General features: G+C 41.1%; 1 protein-coding gene across 1 annotated transcript in view; it reads left to right on the top strand.

The window, feature by feature from the left end:
- SVOPL (SVOP like) overlaps window positions 1–21,598 on the top strand; it is an 88,840-nt gene that overhangs the window by 34,680 nt on the left and 32,562 nt on the right. Inside the window, exons 9-13 of the mRNA XM_040259963.1 lie at window positions 4,414–4,487; window positions 8,596–8,801; window positions 9,605–9,716; window positions 10,503–10,584; window positions 12,657–12,746. Coding sequence (XP_040115897.1) covers window positions 4,414–4,487; window positions 8,596–8,801; window positions 9,605–9,716; window positions 10,503–10,584; window positions 12,657–12,746 — 564 coding nt within the window. The remainder of the gene's footprint in view (window positions 1–4,413; window positions 4,488–8,595; window positions 8,802–9,604; window positions 9,717–10,502; window positions 10,585–12,656; window positions 12,747–21,598) is intronic.

Below are 21,598 nucleotides of genomic sequence, written 5' to 3'. Positions count from 1 at the left end.
AGTGATACTTCCTATGGCCCACTTGGCTGCACACTCCAGGATGTCTGATTCTAGGTGAGTGGCCACATCATTGTGGTTATCTGAGTCATTAAGATCTTTTTTTGTATAGTTCTTTGTATTCTTGCCACCTTTTCTTAATCTCTTCTGCTTCTGTTAGGTTCTTACCATTCCTGTCCTTTATCATGCCCATTCTTGCATGAAATACTCCCTTGATACCTCCAATTTTCTTGAAGAGATGTCTAGTCTTTCCCATTCTGTTGTTTCCCTGTATTTCTTTGCATTGTTTGTTGAAGAAGGCTTTCTTATCTCTCCTTGCCATTTTCTGGAACTCTGCATTCATTTGGGTGTATCTTTCCCTTTCTCCCTTGCATTTCACTTCTCTTTTCTCAGCTATTTGTAAAGCCACCTCAGACAACCACTTTGCCTTCTTGCGTTTCTTTTTCTTTGGGATGGTTTTGGTCACTGCCTCCTGTACAGTGTTACAAACCTCCATCCATAGTTCTTCAGGCACTGTCTACTAGATCTAATCCTTTGAATCTATTCATCCCCTCCACTGTATAATCATAAAGGATTTGCTTTAGGTCATATCTGAAAAGCCTAGCAGTTTCCCCTACTTTCTTTAATTTAAGCCTGAATTTTGCAATAAGCAGTTCATGATCTGAGCCACAGTCAGCTCCTGGTCTTGTCTTTGCTGACTGTATAAAGCTTTTCCATCTTCAGCTGCAAAGAATATCATCAATCTGATTTCAGTATTGGCTATATGATGATGTCCATGTGTATAGTCGTCCCTTGTGTTGTTGGAAAAGGGTGTTTGCTGTGATGTGTGTTTTCTTGACAAAACTCTATTAGCCTTTGCCTTGCTTCGTTTTATACACCAAGGCCAAACTTGCCGTTACTCCAGGTATCTCTTGACTTTCTAGTTTTGCATTCCAATCCCCTATGCTCTTAATTCATTTTTTTGGTGTTAGTTCTGGAAGGTCTTGTAGGTCTTCATAGAACTGTTCAACTTTGGCTTCTTCTGCATTAGTGGTTGGGGTATAGACTTGGATTACTGTGATGTTGAATGGTTTGCCTTGGAAATGAACCAAGTGAACCAACCAAAATTGAATGATTTTTTTTTAGAAGAACTTTAAAGTGAAGTGGGAGTGAAGATCTCTTTAAGCCCCTATTTTCATTTCCTTTGGATATATACCCAGAGGTGGGGTTGCTGGATCATATGGCAGTTCTGTTTTTAATCTTCTGAGGACTGTCCATACCACTTTCCACAGTGGCTGCACCAATCTATGGCAGAGCCTGATCGTGACCCAGCTCTTCCTCCATGCCTCAGATGGGTCCAGGGCAGCAACAGCTCTCCCCACTCACCTCCCCACATCTTACTCCCTCAGGCATTGTATGACCACAACAGAAAGGTGATGTCAAGGGTACAGGTCTTCTGTGTCCAGCACACAAGTCAGAGGTGGGCTTTTCTGGGTGTTCCTGACTTTCCCAGGACATCACTGATGACAAAAGCATTGTAATCCCACTGTCACCTGACCTGGTGCTGGATGTGTTGTGAGATAGAATGTGCTTGATAATAATGCAAAAATGAGAATTAAATGCCCCAAACTTCCTCACATTCCGTTTTCATTTGGTAAGGTGTTCTCACTTTGCTTTGTGGAGTGTTTCCCCTAACTATTCCCAATTATGAAACAGGAACCTTGAACTTTCTTCCAAAGAATTAAGGATGCTTCTGTTATTCTAATTTATTTTCTGGATTTTGGAAATAAAAATTCGTGGTTCACAGGTCAGGACCCTACTATTAGGCCGTATCAGCTCTCTCCTACCTTTCTACCAAGATACTGACAATTACATCTTATCATGCAAAGCATGGTGGGAAGACTAGTTGCTAGGCAACAAGGATTAAATGAAAGAAGCTATTATGCTTTGTAGAAATTGGCACATAATCTCTAACTGGCTATGAAATTTTGATTGTCAATAGCATAAAAAATAAAATTGGGTTCAGAGAGAAAAAAATTTAGAGACAAAACCATGGACGGCTGAATGATCATGAGGGTCTGATTGTAGAGTTTTTTGATGTGGACCATTTTTTTAAAGTCTTTATTGAATTTGTTACAGTATTGCTTTTGTTTTGTGTTTTGTGTTTTTTGGCCATGAGGCCCTGTGGGATCTTAGCTCCCCAACCAGAGATCAAACCTGCACCTTTTGCATTGAAAGGTGAAGCCTTAATCACTGGACCATCAGGGAAGTCTCTGACGTGTATTTTTTTTTTTTTTTTAACCCAGTAGTTGTTCCAGGACTGAAGAGCACTGAGGTCCACTTCTTTCCTCTTTCCTTTTTCCCTCCTCCATCTCCCACCCCTCCTCCTCCATGTCCTATCCCACTGGGTATTAGTTCACTTGGGCTGCCATAATAAAATAGCATAGACTGGGTGTCTTAAACAACAAATATTGTTTTCTCGTAATTCTGGAGGCTAGATGTCCAATGTCAAGGTATTGCAGAGCTGGTTTCTTCTGAGGCTCCTTTCCCTGGCTTTTAGATGTCCATCTTCTCCCTGTATCTTCATGTTGTCTTCCCTGTGTGTGCATTCTGACCTCATTTTGTAAAGGCATCGGTCATATTGGATTACAATCCACCCCAATGACCTCATTTTAGCTCATTTAACTCTTTAAAGACCCCATCTCCATTCTCAGTCATCTCTGCAACCGCCCCCTACCCTCCTTCCTCTTACGTCCTTCTCTTTTCTCCCCCTTCCTCCTTTCTCCCCCTTCATTTCTCTTGACTTCAGCTTGCTGCCTCCATGCCTCATGCCCATTAAATGATCTTGTTCTTCTCCACGGTGGTCTATTGAGCAAGGCCTTGTGAATACAGAGCTGTAAGCAAGGGACCCTGCCTTCAAGTCTCCTAAATCTGGTTAGAGAGGTGAGACTTACATAGGAAAGTATCAATAACATAACAGAACCCAGATGCCTAGAACCAGGCGAGTGGCCCGGGCAGTGGCAGAGCCACCTGCAGGGAGAAGTGGGGCAGACATTGCCCACTGAGAGGAGAGGCAGCCTTGGGGAGGAAAAAGGCCAGGCAGGAGGAATGGTGTGAGCTGAGACCAAAGGTAGAGATGAGCAGTGAATTCGGTCACATAGGTGGTTATCAGGATGCTGTGTGGAGGAGGCTGGGCAAGATGCTGTGGGCGGTGGAGCCTCTGCAGCTTCACTCCCGAGATGCTTTGGGGGCTGTCTGAGGAGGGGCCATTCCATGAAGAAGCTGAATAAGTCCACCCGTTTGGGTTGTATAGCCAAAGGTTCAGAACCAAATGACTTATTAGGATAAAATTTATATGTTTATATATAACTTGGCTTTCTGAATCTCCAGTGATACTTGGGGCGGTGAGGGGACCATAGTTGTGTCTAAACCCAGGGGCCATGGCAGAGAGGCAGGTGGGAAAGACCCAGACTGGCTCTGTCTTCAAACAGCTATGTGATCTTAGGCGAGTCACTTACCCTCTCTGGGCCATATATTCTGTGTTGGAAAATATGAGGATAGGGCTGGATCAGAGGTTTTCCAAAGATGAGTGACCAGAGTCTCGGGATATAAAGCAGATGAAAGTGGAGTGTCAGTTGCTCGAGTCCACCCCCAGTGAAATCTAGGAGCTGAGCCTGAAAGTCACGGAGGCAAAGGACCTCTGAGTTCTCTGGAAGCTCTTCCTGTGACAACAAAATCCAGGACTCCCAGACCACACTTCTGTTCTCCCTGGTCGGGGGGCCAAGGGTGGTGCTGTAATCCCAGGTGGATTTGTGAGAAAAGAGTAGTTGGTTTTCAGCTGAACACCTTCCACCTGAAATATTCCTGGCTTTACAGAAAAATCCATTACTGCTTAATCCTGTATAACGCAGCCTTATTTTGATCCAAATGTACTTAATAGGCACTGGCTATGGACAAGAACTTTTACTAAAGACACACACAAAAATTGGACACTGTATCCTGTTTCCAAATTTAGGCCACTTGTTTTTCACACGAGTCTCACACTTTTTTTAATATTAGGGTTTTTTCATCTTAATGTTAAAAGAATCTCGATCAGTTTCATATTTGTTTTTGTATCCTCCTATTTTCTGTACTCTTGTCTACTTCTCACCAATACTGGTGAGAAGGAGAAGAGTGAAAGGGTTAGAATCTTAAATTCAGTGGGTCTTGGTACTTGCCAGTGATAATAAAAAGTATGCAGAGACTGATTGACTGAGACAAATGCGTTAAAGCCAGTATTTATGGGTTTGGGTGAAGGGTATTCAGGGAGTGGAGTGGCTGTCTCTCTGCACAACATTCCCACATTGTTCTTGCTTTCTCTGATCTAAAATATTAGAGTCAACTTTGCCCATTATTAACCCACTTAATCTGTCCTGTCTCCCCCTTTCACTACCCCAGGAAAAGAGAGGAAGATTTGCAGACTTATTGGATGCTAAATATTTACGGACCACGTTACAGATCTGGGTCATATGGTAAGAATGGTATTATTAATTAAAAATTAGGTTTAGAGAGGTTCAAGAGGGATGGGATATGTGTATAATTACAGCTGATTCACATTGTTGTACAGCAGAAACTGATACAACATTGTAAAGCAATTATACTCTAATTAAAAAAAAAAAAACTAGGTTCAAATAAACAAACATTTTCAGTGGGAGAAAGTCTACTGAAGTAAACTCTTCCTGAGTGCTCTGGGGAGAAAACTCAAGGCAGACACCAGGAATGCCTTATCTTTTTGCTTAACACCACAGACCAAAAAAATAGATATAAAATAACAATATAAAAAGAGAGAAAAAATCCAAATCATCTATAACCAGTTTTTAAAATTTTTTCATTTGAGTTCTGTACTAACCTTTTGCAGCCTGGTCTCTTCCCTCATCACTTTCCAGGACTGATTCTCTGAGGTCACTGAGAGTCATATTCAAAGGAATAGATTCAGTGGTTCACTCTGTGCAAAGATTTTCTAAATAGGACACAAAAAGTACTAACACTAAAATAAAAGATTTGTGAGTTTGCCTACATTAAGTTAAGAGCCTGAAAAGTATGCCACCAACTGAGAAAAGAAATGTATAGTATATTATGTCCAACAAATTATATATACATGTTATATATATTATTAATATATGTTACTGTTATATAACTTATTTCAACAAGAAAATCATACCTGACCTGGTAGAGAAATAGGCCAGAGACTTGAACAGCCACTTGACCAGAAATGTGTATCAAATAAATACATGAAAGCATGTTCAACCTTAAAGTCTCCAGGGAAATACAAATTAAAACCAAATGAGAAACCATTACAAATCCACCTGAATGGCTAAGTTAAAAAAACTGTATCAAGTGTTGAAAGAAAGAAAGTGAAGTCGCTCAGTCATGTCCTGCTCTTTGCGACCCCATAGACTGTAGCCGGAGAAGGCAATGGCACCCCACTCCAGTACTCTTGCCTGGAAAATCCCATGGATGGAGGAGCCTGGTGGGCTGCAGTCCATGGAGTCGCGAAGAGTCAGAAACGACTGAGCGACTTCACTTTCACTTTTCACTTTCATGCATTGGAGAAGGAAATGCCAACCCACTCCAGTGTTCTTGCCTGGAGAATCCCAGGGATGGGGGAGCCTGGTGGGCTGCTGTCTATGGGGTCACACAGAGTCGGACAGGACTGAAGTGAGTTAGTAGTAACAGCAGCAGACTGTAGCCTACCAGGCTCCTCTGTCCATGGGATTTTCCAGGCAAGAGTACTGGAGTGGGTTGCCATTTCCTTCTTCAGGAGATCTTCCCAATCAAGCATGGGAAGGATGTAAAGTAAATAGAAGTTTTATACACTGATAGTTGGATTTCAGGTTAGCATGACCACTTTGAAAAACTGTTTAACAATTTCTACTGCAGTTGAAAGTGTGCATAACCTATAGCTCAGCAGTTTCACTCCTAGATTTATAGTCAACAGATATGCCAAGTAAAACAAAATAGCATTATTTTACTTGTAACAGCCCCAAACTAAAAACAACCCATATGCCCATCAACAGTATAATGGATAAATTGTGTTATATTTGTAAAATAGAATACCATACAATAATAAAAATGAGAAAACTCATGCTCTGCCCTCAACATGGCTGAATCTTACAAATGAGCAAAGCAAGTCAGACACAGAATGCATAATACATGCTTCCACTTATAGAAAGTTTCAGAACAGTAGAAACTTAACGATTGTGTTTGAATTCAGGAAATTGGTTGTCTGCCTTTCCCAGATATAATCACTAAAAGTACGTTGATATGTCTCCTTTTGAGACTTTTTAATTTTTAAAATACTCTCAGTATTTGGAAATTAAGCAAAATTTAAAGCTAGGTGATTATTGTCTTCTTTTTAGATATTTCAATATTTCATGATGAGAGTTTCCAGGCTCACAAGAGAGCAGAGAGGATACCATGATGAAGTCTGATTTACTTGCCACTTAGATCTGACAGTCACAGATATTCACCCATTTGCTTTGGCTGTTTTTCCTGTTCTGAAGTATTTTCAAGTAGGCCCAACGCTTCATGCCATTTCATCCCCAGGTACTTCATTAGGAGTCTCAACTACTTGAGGACATTTTCTTAGGTGATTCAAACCCTATAATCACACCAACAAGGTTAACATTTGTGGGACTGGCTGGTGGTTCATTGGCTAAGACTCTGCACTCCTAATGCAGGAGGCCTGGGCTTGATCCCTGGTCAGGGAACTAGATTCCACGTGTTGCAATTAAAGAGCGGCAACTAAAGATATCATTTGCCACAACTAAGATCCGGTGCAGCCAAATAAATATGAAAAAATATTAACAATCATCACTAGTATCATGCAGTGCGCAGAATATATGTAATTTCCCCTAATTGTCCCCATATGTCTTTTACCTGTGGCTTTAATAACCATTTCCGTAAAATAGGCATGAGGGGGGCTTCTAGGAGGCTGACTTTACTCTTTTTCTTCAGTTTGATATATGAACTTTTCTGTATGCTATGTTTATATTTAAATAAAATAAATTTTATTTTAAATATATAAAAATTTATATTTATTTTAAATATATAAAAATATTTAAGACTAGACACACACACAAAAAAAAAAGAGAGAGAGAGAGATGAAGGAAATATAAAGCAAAAGCAAAAAAACCTTGCATGGCTTCCTGACCTCCGAAAGGCAGAATTCTAAAGATGACTCCCAAGATTTCCAACACCTGGTGATTTAATGAAACACTCACTTGACTGTGGGTGTGAAGGCAGCGCATGGATGTCATAAGTATGGTTATCGGACCTAAAACAGGGAGCGTAACCTGGATTAGGCAGCTGGGCTCAATCTAATCACCTGAGTCTTATAAAAGTAGAGAAGTCCCCCCAGCTGGAATCAGAGCTGCAGCAGAAGAGAAGTGTGAGGTAAGGCAGGTGCACGAAGAGGACCCGACTGCCCTTGCTGGCTCCTCAGACGAGGAACAAGCAGAGCCTGCAGAAGCTGAAAACCACTGGTCGGCAGCCGGCGAGGATGTGGACAGGAGTCCTTCAGCCTGTGCAGCTGGGTTCTGCCAACCGTCTGGATCAGCTTGAAGATGGATTCTCCCATAAAAAGTGGAGCAGCCCTGCCTACACTGGCGTTTCTGCCTCCTGAGATACTGAGCAGAGAAGTCAGCCAGACCTACTGAAGTGCTGACCTCCAGGACTGTGAGATAATAGCTGTGAACTATTTAAAGCACTAAGTTTGCGCTCGCATGTTGGAGTAGCTGCAGAGAAGGAAACTGTTACCCAGTCTAAGCTTGCGCTGCTTGCCACATAACAGGCAAGTAGAAGACAAGGTGTTGAGGCAAATTATAGCGACTTTATCCAGACTGGGAGGATGGTGGACTAAAGTTTCAAAGAACCATCTGAACTTAGAGTAGCCTTCAGGCCACTCTTTAGCTGAGGGGAAGATGAAGGTGGGAGGGTTTGAGATGAAAGGGTCACGACGGGTTGCAGACTTCTTGGAGCCACTGGCCTTCAAGGGAAGCTTAACATTTCTTTGTTCTTCTGTTTGCTCACAAGGTTTCTGCAAAACTTCAAATCGTTATTGGTTATTTTTACTCTACCGCCCCTATCTGCTTATTTGCAAGTTCTCTAGGCTGAAAATGAACTTACTTACAAGTAGTGGCCATAACAAACCCGGGACCACCTGGGATGGGAACTTAATAAGTTGTTTGGGCACGAGCAACGGTGCTCTGATAGTTAACTCTGTGTATTCCGGGCTAAATGAACAGAGTACATGAGCTAAAGAATGAGGGGGGAAGTTTCAACGTGGTCTTAGTTCTGGTCTGACTCTGTGACAAAATTCTCTCCTGGCCTGAGGGGTCCTCTGAGCCCTTTCTCCTTTTTCTTGCAAATCCGTTTCTCCCCGTGCAGTCTCTGGTGAAGGCCACGCTCCAGTCTCCCCCCGAAATGTGACCCCACTTTCCCCTCTCCTCCTTTCCCCTCCCACACACCGTGCCTTCCACCTGAAAAGCTCTCCCTGCTTCTCCCCACCTCTCACGGGGCTACCCCTTCTTCAGGCCTGGAGACAGCCTTTCCTGATGCCCGTCTTTTTTTTGCTTCCAGGCTGGGCATCTCTTTTGCCTACTACGGGGTCATCCTGGCCAGTGCCGAGCTGCTGGAGCGGGACCTAGTCTGTGGCTCACGGTCTGAGTCCGAGGTGGCCGTGACCGTGGGGGTCTCGGAGGAGAGCCAGAGCCCCTGTTACTGCCACATGTTCGCCCCCTCCGACTACAGGACCATGATTATCAGCACCATTGGCGAAATCGCTCGTGAATGTCTTTCTCCGTTGGGTGGCTTTCTGTTTTGGGTGGGGGACAGGCAACTCGGAGCCTCACAGAGAAGAGTGGCCTGTCATATACTTGGCTCCTGCCTGGTAGGACTAGACGAGTCCCCAGATCATGCTGATGTGTCTCCAGTGTGGGTGCATGTAGGGAGGACAAGTCTGGAGGCGTAGAGCTTTGAATAACTTTATCCAGTCAATCTAAGATGCATTCCCTCACATTGTAATATCTTTGCAAATGGGATATGTCTTACAGTGACGTGTTAGGTTTCCCTTTGGAAGCACTGTTTCTGCTTTAATAGGCATAAAATAATGGTACTTAATCATTGGCACCTTGGACTTCCCTGGTAGTGGGTAAGACTCCATGCTTCCACTGCAGGGGCTGTGGGTCTGATCCCTAGTTGGGGAAGTTCCACATACTGTGTTATATACCACCCCCCCCCCAAAAAAAAATTCATGGCATTTTGAATTTGAAAAATAGCATAAAATATTTATAGATCAAACAAGTGGGCAGTTTACAATAGACCTATATGCAGTAATACACATCCTGGGCATAAAATATACTTCGCATACACCAATACTTGTTTTTCTCGGACCCACATGGGAAAAGGATGTGGAAAGAGCATGATGTTGATGACAGTGTGACTGTGTCTTGGCTGCAATACCCATGAGGTTTGGATTAAGTTGTTTCTTTATGAAATGACAAGGAGGAAACCATGCCAGTGTTGATAAATGCCATTTGCTGTCAAAGTTCTGAAAATTGTCTTTGTTTTTTTTTTTTTTTTTCCCCAGTGAATCCTTTAAACATCCTGGGCATTAATTTCCTTGGGAGACGGCTGAGCCTTTCTATTACCATGGGATGTACGGCTTTATTCTTCCTGCTCCTCAATATTTGCACCTCAAGGTATTTGCTCTCTTTTTGCTTTGGAACAATCTAGTTTTGAGTGGTGGTTTTAAAATGAGGTCTCCTGGGGACTTCTCTGGCAGTCCAGTGGTTAAGACTCTATGCTTCCACTGCAGAGAGGGCAGGTTCGATCCCTGGTTGGGGAACTAAGATGCCACATGCCCCATAGCCAGAAAAAAAAAAAAGTAAAATAAAATGAGGTCTCCTGACCCATGGCCTTCAGTGCACATCAGGAACAGGTCCCTTTCCCTAGGAAAGTAGAGTACAAGCTGCCTCTGCCCATCCTGCTCCTTTTTGGCCCTGAAACAGGACTAGCCTGGGGGTGTTGAGTATGCTCTCCAAGATATTTAGGATCTTTATACAAAGCTTCCTTGAGAATGGGGACTCTAGTCGCTGACCAAATGAGCTGCACCACTGTCAAGACAGTGATGTAGACAGCATACTTGTGGTGGGAAAATTCACTGCACTCAATTTGTCACTCTAGGGTGGGCTCGTTCATAATATGTATGACTTATTCTGCACACTGTACCATTTTCCAGGAGTGGTCACAGAGGTGTGCTCATACTAGGGGGAGGATAGGCTGGAATGGCACCCTTTGGGGGAATGGGATTGAAGGTCTGAGTCAGGCTTTTGCTTTAGGACCCCATGGCCCGGCCAGCTGATGAGCCGCACCCTGGGGACCTGGTCTCCTTGGGTGTGTGTGTTGGCCGCTATAATGCGCCGGGATGGGGGCCTCAGAAGGTCCTCCCATACTGCATTTGTAATGTCTCCCTTCCGGTTCCCTAGTGCCGGCCTCATCGGCTTCCTCTTCATGCTGAGGGCTCTGGTGGCAGCCAACTTCAACACCATCTACATTTACACTGCTGAGGTTAGTTTTGGGGAAGGGGTTGCTTACATCAAGGTGTTCGTCTGTAGATAACACATCCCTGGCTTCTGCTGACTTTTGATGAGTTTCTAAAAACATCCTATTAAAATGACACCAGAAGGTATATTTGATGTGGTCTTTCTCCTGCCCCACGGGGTCTAGTGAAAGCCAGTCTCTGAGAAGAAAGATAGGACCTTCTCCCTTTCTCAGTAAATCACATTCACGTTAACCACCCCCCACCACCACCAAAAAAACCTCATTGCCCGTTTACCCTGCTTCCTGAAGAAATAGGGCCGATACCTGCTTGTTGCTGATAAAATGTAAAGCACCCTATTTCTCTCTTTTAGAAATTAGAATGTATTTTTCAACTTTTTTCTTTTGAAAGATCACATCCCACTCTGCTGTTTGTTGTGTGTGGCTTAAATTCAAATATAAGAGTAATTTATCTTTAATTTATTGAAGTATTCCATATACTTAATACATCTACCTCTGAGGGGGCTCCTCAGAAAGCCCCAGTTTAAAGAGCAAACATTCCTAGAAATAAGCAATGTCTGAATAGGAAACGGTATTTTAACTAACTGGCTTTGTCTTTCATTGAGCTAAAGAAAGTGGTGCTGTAGGGACTGCTAAGGCTGCATTCATTTTCATATCAGGAAAGGTAAAAGTCTGTTCAGAATACAGATATTACATATCAAAATCATTAAAGCCACAGGGAAAAAATATTCTTTTCCTCTCATGCAGATTAAAAATAGGATATTATAACATATTTGACATATATCAGTACACAATTCTTCATTTAGTTCCATTGACAAAATCTAAAATTATTGTGAATTTGTGAACTTAAAGGTCTATATGTATTGTGGTGTACCTCTGTAAGGTTATATTTGGAATATTCAATTTAACATATTTTGGAACATGTTCATTTAAAGGGTTGCTTCTAAGTATTTTTTCCCCCTGATACTTATGGCTTAAAAACAAATCAAAGATGTGTACCAAAAGATTCTTATTTCATCTCCTAGAATTGTCAAAAAACAAAAATATTAATATTAGAGCAAAGATCATCTCTGTGTATCTGAATCCATTGTTCTCAATAGCCAGTAATCTCATTTTCTACAAAAAGAAAAGAACTCCATGAAAAGGCACTCAGCCCCCAGGTCGTCTTTTATAAATACAGTGGTTTCCCCTGGGGCAGGATAGCATCTTATTGCATCTGACTGATGGTGTGTAGAGAGGTCACATGCTTTACTTTGGTGAATTGATAAAAACTGATCAGTATTACATAGCATTCAGAGAAAAATTTCCAAAATTAAGAAGCATTCTTTCATATATTCTCCCTATATATTCTTCCTATAATCTTCTTTATTAAATATTTGCCTATCAAGAATTCTGAATCAATGAAGTACAGATTTTTGGTGGTTTAATCAATAAGTCATGTCTGAGGGTTGTGACCCCATGGACTGTAGCCTGCCAGGCTTCTCTGTCAATGGAATTTTCCAGGCAAGAATACTGGAGTGGGTTGCCATTTCCTTCTCCAGGGGATCTTTCTGACCCAGGGATCGAACTTGGGTCTCCTGCATTGCAGATTAACGAGGTCTTGCTATAAATGAAAGAAAGTGGATTGTGCCATATGGTTTTAAAATGCAAACATGGGGGATGGTGTGGTATGTATCTGACCCTTCAGTCAGTTCCCTATATCTATATTAAAGATTTGCTTGGATTGTTATTTGGGGTGTATTTTCTTTCCATTCAGTAGAACCACCTTATATGTTTATAGCTCTAAGGTGGAACTCTATCTGATTCCAAAGTTTAGCTTTCTAAAATCACATTTGGAGTATTAAACACATATTTTGGAATTTGCTCACTGAAAGGATAATTTCTAAATGTTCATTATCTGATACTGTTAAATCTCAAAGTTGTGTACCTGAGAAAATGAACATCTTCTATTCTTATCCTGTCTATACAGACTATTTGGCCTTTTATATATTATCAAAGCCTGACCCAGGGAGGGAAGAACAGAGGACTTGGGAAAGGAGGAGTCTAAACTAACGGATGCTTTCTACACTGCCCCCATCCAGGTCTACCCCACGACGATGCGTGCTTTGGGGCTGGGGACCAGTGGCTCCCTGTGTCGCATTGGAGCAATGGTGGCACCATTTATATCCCAGGTACAGCCCAGCAGTCTCGGTAGGGAGGATATGTCTAAGGGAGGTGGGGAAAGAGCAGCCTGGGTCCCTTCAAGTTAAGGGTTTAACCAAAGATTTGTCTGCTTGAGTTTCCTGGAGGTGCTGTTTTCTCACTGTCTGGTGAATTTGGTGGAAAAAGAGGCTAAATCAATGCCTCCAGTCAACAGCATGTATTATGTCATGTGAAGGGTTTGGATTTTGCTGGACATTGTTGGCGAAAGATGCAAAGGACACAGATGACACGGGGAGTTGGAGCTGTTGAGTGACAGTGGGCTCCAACTCTGCTGTCAAGGGTGCAATTGAAAAACAGAACGCAAACATGCAGGAAGGCTGAACCAGGGTGCAGGGAGGTGGTCCTGGGAAGGGCAAGTCCAGCACTCAGGCAAACCAGCTGCAGGCTGGGAGAAAATCCAGAGGTGATCGGGACTATGGCAGGGGGACCTTGTTTCAGGAGGGAATCAGAGGCAGATCTGGTAACCCAAATGGTCATGGTTCCTCAGAGGGACCAAACGGCTTGCCCCTCTGCACTGCTCATTCTGTTTTGGCCACAAGAAATGAAAATCTGCCTGCCCTGGCTGCAGCCAGAAACAAGAGTGAGGTTGAGCACTGGGTGGGCCTGATCCAGGCTGTGAACATTGTCGGGGACCCAGGCTCTGCCTCCTCACATTTATCTAGGGCCTGTGGTCACTGAGCATTCAGACTGTGTGCCCTCAAGACCAGTGTGTTGTGCTTGCCCATGGACCTTGCCGCCTTACAAGTCCCAGACTTCTCTCCTTAGATCCAGCTAACAGAAGATACCAATGTGCTCTCTACATCCCCAAAAGATGCTCTCCCTGCATCCCACTGGCCAGGCCTGGTCAGGTGTTCATACTTGAGCTACATCAGTTGCAGCCAAGAGTCAGGCTTATGCACAGAAGCAGCTGGGCAGTGGAGGGCAGCGGGACGGGGGTGGGAGGGCAGTTTTTGGAGAAAGTTTTGGATTGGCGTGGGCTGAGCAGACTGTCATGTGTATTTCCTATAATTTAACAGAGGATTTTGCTACCATTTTTCTTAAGACTATCTTGGGCATGTTTTGCCCTCTCATCTTTATTTATTTAGAAGTTATTTTATATTTGGCTGTATTGGGTCTTAGTTGCAGCACTTGGAATCTTTCATCATGGCGTGAGGGCTTCTTTCTAGCTTTAGAGCACAGGCTCACTAGTCCCTCAGCATGTGGGATCTTAGTTCCCTGACCAGGAGTTGAGCTCAAGTCCCCTGTTTTGGAAGGTGGAGTTTTAGTCGCTGGACCCTCAGGGAAGTTCCCCCCTTGTCTTAACTTAAAATGAGGGCAGGTTTGGTCTTGCAATTTTGCTTTTCAGAGTTCTTTTGTACTTATTATTTTACCATTTCAGAAAGGAACAAAATGGTGAACAGCAGCAGTAAAATATTGATCCTATTGATCAGACTGAGGTATAGTTGGTTTTCCAGACTTTAGAAATAGTCTCTTGGGCTTACCTGGTGGCTCAGAGGGTAAAGAATCCACCTGTAATGAGGGAGACCTGGGTTTGATCCCTGGCATGGAAAGATCTCCTGGAGAAGGGAATGGCTATCTATCTACTCCAGTATTCTTGCCTGGAGAATTCCATGGATAGAATAGTCTGGTGGGCTACAGTCCACTGGGTTGCAAACATTCAGACACAGCTGAGCAACTAACACTTACTCAAGGCCTCAGTAAGTGTTAGCTAATAACAGTAACAATGATAACAATCAATGCAATGTCATGGTCTTTGTAGACTGGGACCTGGGGACTGGAGTCGACAAGAAGGACACAGGGGACCCAAGTCTTGAGTGAAACAAGAGTGCTTTATTTGCAGAAACGCATGTTCCTATATCTTCATACAAGGCAGCTTTAGGTAGTTAAAAAATTGAGCAAAAACAAAGCCAAGCAAATAACAATCTTCAAGGGGCCAGAAAGCATTCCATATCCTGAGTAAGAGGGGCATAACTGAATAGATTACCTTTAAGAAAAAGGTCACTGAAGGGAGCTGCGGAAGGGAGTCACTGAAGGGAATCCAAGCAGGTGTGCTTTCTCATGATCTCAGTCCTGAGAACTTCACGCAGCTCTGCTCATCTCTGTTTTCCAGGAACTGATAAGGAATAGAGAGTCCTTGAGAAACGGCACACAAAAGAAGAAAATAACATATTGGATCCCTTAAATTGAACATCCCCTGACAGTTCCCCTTTTTTATTTTTTCATAATTGGGGGTGACTGTAGATACTTTGTGAAAGAGGCTCTGACCAATTGAGTTTGTTTAGTTTGAACAATGTTAGTTGAAAGGCATTGGTATATGACAAATATAATCACCAGGATAATTATCAGCATTATAGTTCCAGATCCAATACTATGTGTAATGCTTTGAAACCATCTTTGAAGGTTTAGCCCAGATAATTGATCAGCTAGCTGTTCAGCTAAGGTTTCCAAGTTGTTGGAAAAGGGTAGACTCTTAGAGAAGATTTCAAGGATTTCCTTTTGCAAGAATTGTACATTTAAGGAAGATTATGTGTATCTTGTAAATGAAATTTGATTTGTTCCCAGTTGTAAGCACTATGGTTGAACTGAAAAGGAGTGATACAAAAGTGAGTAGAATTCCAATCACAACTTAATATTTGTTTTTGTAAATCTATTAATTGATCTCAAACCCATTGGATGGCTGTTTTTAATTCCTGAATTTTATCTTGAACTTTTTCATCTGTCTGAACCTGAGTAACCCATATAGTATGAGCATCTTTAGTCCAATTTTGAATAAAGTTTTGTGTTTGAATTGAAGTTTGTAAAGCAACATCTGCAACAGCAGCAGTGGTGCAAATGGCTATTAACCCCCCAAAAACAATCAACCATCTAATGAATTGCTTAGATCGTCAGAGTAATTTAGTAACCGGGAGACAAGTCTTGCCACGGGACCCTCTTTCCAGGGTCAGTGGAGATCTACTGGCAACCACAGACTACGTCGAGATCGAAGAATCAAAAGGGATTTGTTTTTTTAGAGAAATAGAGGAATTAAGACAAGTATACAATTTTCAATCTATACAAGTCACAGAACGTAAAGTCTTATTAAACTGTAAGTTTCCTATGGCTATAACTAAAGGAAGGGGAACACAAGCTTGTATAAAATATGAATGATTATAATGGAAGGAATAGTTACTATGACTATGACTGGTCCCTGTGAAATATCTAGTCTAAGTTCCAAGTTTTTCAGTACTTGTAGCAAGCTTCCAGATGTCCCATTGTTCAGGCCCAATTCATTTATTGAGGATGATTTGAGGGCAAGGAGGTGCCATTCTGCCATCAAGCCAGCCAAGGAGTCCTTTGTCATGGAAGTGTTCCATTGACTGTTGGTAATTTTCCATGTTACTTGAGTAACATAATCACACATAGTACTATTAATATCATCTGAGCAGTTAGTTAACCACATACCATAAGGCTTCCAATCAACAGTGGTGTAATTGGCCACAAACATTTAGCTTGACATGTATCTCAGTAAACAGGAGTATATTTAAAATCCTTATAAGTAAACTCCTTACATTCCAACTTTTGTCCTTTTCCTAGAGTTTTGGTAGTATTGACATGGTTCTCATAAAAGGACAGGGCAGTAAGCAGTCTAAACAATGTGGAAGTTCTTTTTTGGAGGCAGGACGAAAGCCCATGTTTGTCGACTAACAATAATACGTAATTCTGCTGGGCCCATGTGTAAAGGAAGGATTTCATAGCCTAGAGAAATGTTAATTAGTCTTCCTTCTTCCTCAGGATGAGAGGGCCCCTCCAAGCTCCAAGGAGGGGGCATACGTACTGAGTCATTAATGGATACGATCGGTACTATATCTGTCCATTCTATAACCTGCAATAAAGGGGGGTTAGGTATATAAGCCCAGTAAGTGTGATTAATCAAGTCAGCCTGAGTGGAGGAAGCAAAAGCAAGCATAGCAACAAAAAATGTTTTCAGGATTCCGAGGCATTCCCTGTTGAGAAACCAGATTTTCAGCTTGATTAGTAAAGGATTTTATCTGTCCCCAAGTAGGGAGATCATAAGGTCAATGACATCAAGTGTGGCATTTCTTGGAAATTTTTAAAGCTGCCATGGCTTGTACTGGAAACTTCTCCTGGGGATTTTGCGGTTTCTTCTGTATCTTGAATGCAGGTGGCTCCCCTGGGGTGGATCTTCCAAAGAGGGAGCCAACTGATTTCGTTGGCTCCATCTGGACAAATGCAAGCATACCCCTTTCCCTGTAATATTAATTCTCCAGATATCCATTGTTTAGTCAACCCGTCTTGATACCAAATGGGCAGAGGAAGGGAGGTGTATCCTTCAATGCCTCAAAATGTTTTTCTGCTTTTGTCAAACTATCTCCTTGCAGTAAGTTTAAAACATTTAAAACAAATAAAGCTGTATTAACAATAGTTATAGGATTAAAGAATATATTGCAGTGGAATCTAGTAAAGTCTGCTCTGGATAAGGAAGATAGAAGTGTTCCTGTGTATTCCCTCTTTTAAAATTTTTTTATTTGTAGTTTCAGTGTGTGATGTGCTCGTTCAACTGTGCCCTGTGCTTGTGGATTATAAGGAATACCTGTAATATGTTTAATAGAAAATGATCGCAAAAATTGTTTGAATTGCCTAGAAATATAGGTAGGGCCATTGTCTCTTTTTATAGAACTGGGTGCTCCCATTATTGTAAAGCAAGTTGATAGGTGAGTTATAACATGTTCTGTAGTTTCACCTCAGGGAGGTGTGGCCCATATAAAAGAATAATTTGTATCGATTGAGACAGGGAAGAAGGAAGAGGGAGAAAATTCAGGGCAATGAGTTACATCCATTTGCCATAGTTCACTGGCTTGTAATCCTCGAGGACTGATACTTTGTGCAATGGGTCAAAGATGTAGGGGCCTACAAGTAGAGCAGTTATTAATGATTTCTAAAGCATGTCGGTATGGAATTTTCCAAATTTGATGTAATGAGCCAGGATTATTGTGTAATAGAGCATGTTGCTCTTCAGGAGTAGCAAAAGAGACAAGTTTATCAGCTTGTTCATTGCCGTGAGCCATAGGGCCAGGAAGAAAGAATGTGTTTGAATATGGATAATATAAATGGGGGAAGTGGGTTCTTAACTATAGATTGTAGTTCAAGAAAAAGTTGTTGGATAATAGATTGATTCAAATTTATGGTAGAAGTTTCTATATTTCTTAACACAAAAACTGAGTATAAGGAGTCAGAAACTATATTAATAGGGTAAGAATGTAGGTGAATAACCTGAATGAGAGCATATAATTCGTTTTGTTGAGCAGAGTGAAATTTAGTATAAAAGGCTTTATATTCTTTGAGAGACCAGAATGAGGCTTTGGCGTTTTTAGTCCCATCTATATAGAAAACATCAGTTTGAGGTATAGGTTGTGATTGTGACAATGTGAGAGATAATAAATTCGGTATTTTTGAAGAAATTCCAGAGTTTGTTAGAAGGATAATGAAATGAAATTTCTCCAAAATATTCCAGAAAGGCTATTTGGAAATCGGTAGAAGTTTGTAATGTGTTCTCAAATTGAAATTTATTAATATGAAGAATTGATGCTTTTGAACTGTGATGTTAGAGAAAACTCTTGAGAGTCCCTTGGACTGCAAGGAGATCCAACCAGTCTATTCTAAAGGAGATCAGCCCTGGGTGTTTTGGAAGGAATGATGCTAAAGCTGAAACTCCAGTACTTTGGCCACCTCATGTGAAGAGTTGACTCATTGGAAAGGACTGATGCTGGGAGGGATTGGGGAGGAGAAGGGGATGACAGAGGATGAGATGGCTGGATGGCATCACCGACTTGATGGACGTGAGTCTGAGTGAACTCCGGGAGTTGGTGATGGACAGGGAGGCCTAGCGTGCTGCGATTCATGGGGTTGCAAAGAGTCGGAAACAACTGAGTGACTGAACTGACTGACTACAATTTTATGAGGATCAGAGCCAATTAGAGTCTTAGCTCTATTTCTTCATTGATAATGATTAGAGTGATCAAATCAAGATAGGGTGTAAGTGACTGTCCCTCTAAAATGGGTATAGAGCCATTCTACTGGGTATTGTTGGGTAAGAAGTCCTATGGGAGAATGGAGAGAGGGGAATATAAATAATTCTAGAGGTAAATCAAGTCTAATACGAGTAAGAAATTGTTTTTGCAATTTATTTTGTATTAGAGTTTTTCTCGTGCCTATTGTGAAAGTGAACGAGGGTTATTTAAATTGGGATCTCTTTTTAAGTGTTAAATAAATTAGTCAGTTGATAATTTGTAATGTCTAAAGAGGGTCTAATCCAATTTATATCGCCTAAAAGTTTTTGAAAACCATTCAAGGTTGATAATTTATTAACATGAGTCTGTGTTAGTTGGGGAGTAATATGTTGTCTATTAACAACAAATCTTAAGTAATAGTAAGGTGTAGATGTTTGAATCTTTTCAAGGGCAATGATTAGTTTAGAAGCTTTTAAGCATTGTTGAGCTATGTCAAACATCTGTTGAGTTTCTAAAATAGATGGAGCTGAAAACAATATATCATCCATATAATGAATATAAAGAAAGTCAGGAAATTGTTTTCTCACAGGTTCAAGTGCTTTGGCTACATAATATTGACACATGGTGGGAGAATTCATAGTTCCTTGAGGCAACATAGTCCATTGATACCATTTATGAGGCCCAATATGATGATGATAAGGAAAAGAGAAAGCAAATCTCTCTTGGTCTAGAGGGTGTAAAGGTATAGTAAAAAAGGAGTCCTGTATATCTATAATAATAATATGCCAGTTTTGAGGAATAGTGGTAGGTGATGGAATTCGTGGTTGTAATGCACCCATAGGTTTCATAGATGTATTAACTTTTTGAAGATCTGTTAAAAGATGCCATTTGCCAGATTTCTTTTTTATTACAAAAATGGGAGAATTCCAAGGGGAACAAGATTCCTCAATATGTTTTAATTTCAATTGTGTATCTATAAGTTCCTTAGCAGCCTCTAATTTCTCTTTTGTAAGGGGCCATTGCTCTGTGCAAATGGGCTTGTCATTTTTCTAAGTTATTTTAATAATTGTATTGTTTGTTAAATGAGCAGTGGCCCCTAGGAAAAATGTGGAATATATATTTGAGTTTGCGATTGCATAAGTAAATCTCTTCCTATTAAATTAAGGGGTGCATCTATCACATAAGGTTGTAAGGCTGCAGGCTGGCCTTCTGGTCCCTCGTATGGATATATTTGGACATTTTGATAAACCTCTTGTATTTTGGTTTGAGAAATTCCTGCAATTTGGCAAGAAATTCTCTGTATAGGCCAAGATTTGGGCCATAAATGTTTGGAAATAATGGTAATGTCAGATCCAGTATCAAGAAGACCAGAAGATCTTTTGCCATTAATTTTGATATTTATATTTGGTCATGCATATTCAGATACATTTGATGTCCATAAGGATTGCTTTTGATCTGTATTACCAAATCCACCTGTTCATATACCATTAAAGGAGTTAATATAAATGTAAGGTAAAAGAAGTAATTGGGCAATTTTGTCCCCCTTTTTAAATTGTCATAGTATCTGTGATGACATAATTTGAATTTTTTTTCTTATAATCTGAATCAATTATTTCAGGGTGAATAGTAATTTCTTTAGAAGTCAGACTAGATTGGCCAAGTATGAGGCTGAAGGTTTGTGGGGGTAGGGGTCCATAAAGTCCGGTAGGTATTCTAGAAGAGACTGCTTGAGGAAAAAGAAGAAAATCATTTAGGGCTGGTATATCAATGGCAGCATTGCTGGATGTTGAAGGTTTGAGGAAAAAGGTGGAGTTAGCCCCTGGTTTTTGTTGATGGGGACCCGGGGAGTCCCCATCTTTGAATTTCCCAAAATAGGGTTCCCTTCAACATCATACTTAGAGCTATGTACCCCTTTTTAGCCCAATATACCCCTTTATGACATTGAGGGCAGACTCCTGGAGGTTTTTTAGTAGTTCTAATTTTTTCTGTGTGTTTTTTAGGGTAATCCTTTTTAAAATGGCTTTTATCTCCACAAACAAAATATCCTTCATTCCCCTTTTTAAAGGTAGCAGCCATTGCTTCAGCTAACATTTGCATTTTCTGAGATTCTGATCCTAAGTTGCGACAAGCCTTCAAATAATCAATAACGTTCCCAGTCTCACAAATTGGAGTGATGGCTCTTTGACACTCCTGATTCTTATTCTCATATGCAAGCAGTTTTTCTAATTGTACTCTTGTCTCTTCTCTGACAATATTATGGGAGATAGAAACGTCCAGTCTAGTTAAAAAATCAGCATAGGCTTCATTAGGCCCTTGTAATATCTTTGTGTAGTTACTTTTATGTTCCCCTTAAGGAGTAATTTGATCCCAAGCTTCAAGGGCACTTTCTTTCAATTGTTCATGCAACAAAGGAGGGCATTGTATCTGAGCTTTCACCGAATCAAATTTCCCCATACCGGTTAACATTTTTAAAGTAGTTTGGTTTTGGGGAGTGCCAGCTTGAGCATTAGAATTGGCGTGATCTTGGCTCACATCATGAAACCACATTATCCATTGAAGATATTTTTCTGGTTTAAGAAAAACTTTTATCAAAATTCACCAATCATAAGGAATAAAATTTTCAGTAGAAGATGCCATAGCGTTGAGTTCTTTAGTAAAAGGTGAATGAGGGCTGTATATAGTTACAGCCTTTTTCTTCTGTTGCATGTGAGAAAAATCAATGTCTTCGTATTGAGGTATTAGTTGCCCTTGAGCATAAACATTTCCTAAGACAGGAAAGGCAAAAAGATCATCGGCCTCAGAGACTCGAGATT

This window comes from Oryx dammah, unplaced genomic scaffold, assembly GCF_014754425.2.
Source record: "Oryx dammah isolate SB20612 unplaced genomic scaffold, SCBI_Odam_1.1 HiC_scaffold_18, whole genome shotgun sequence".
NCBI lineage: Eukaryota > Metazoa > Chordata > Mammalia > Artiodactyla > Bovidae > Oryx > Oryx dammah.
This window is presented reverse-complemented; position numbering and strand designations above follow the sequence as displayed.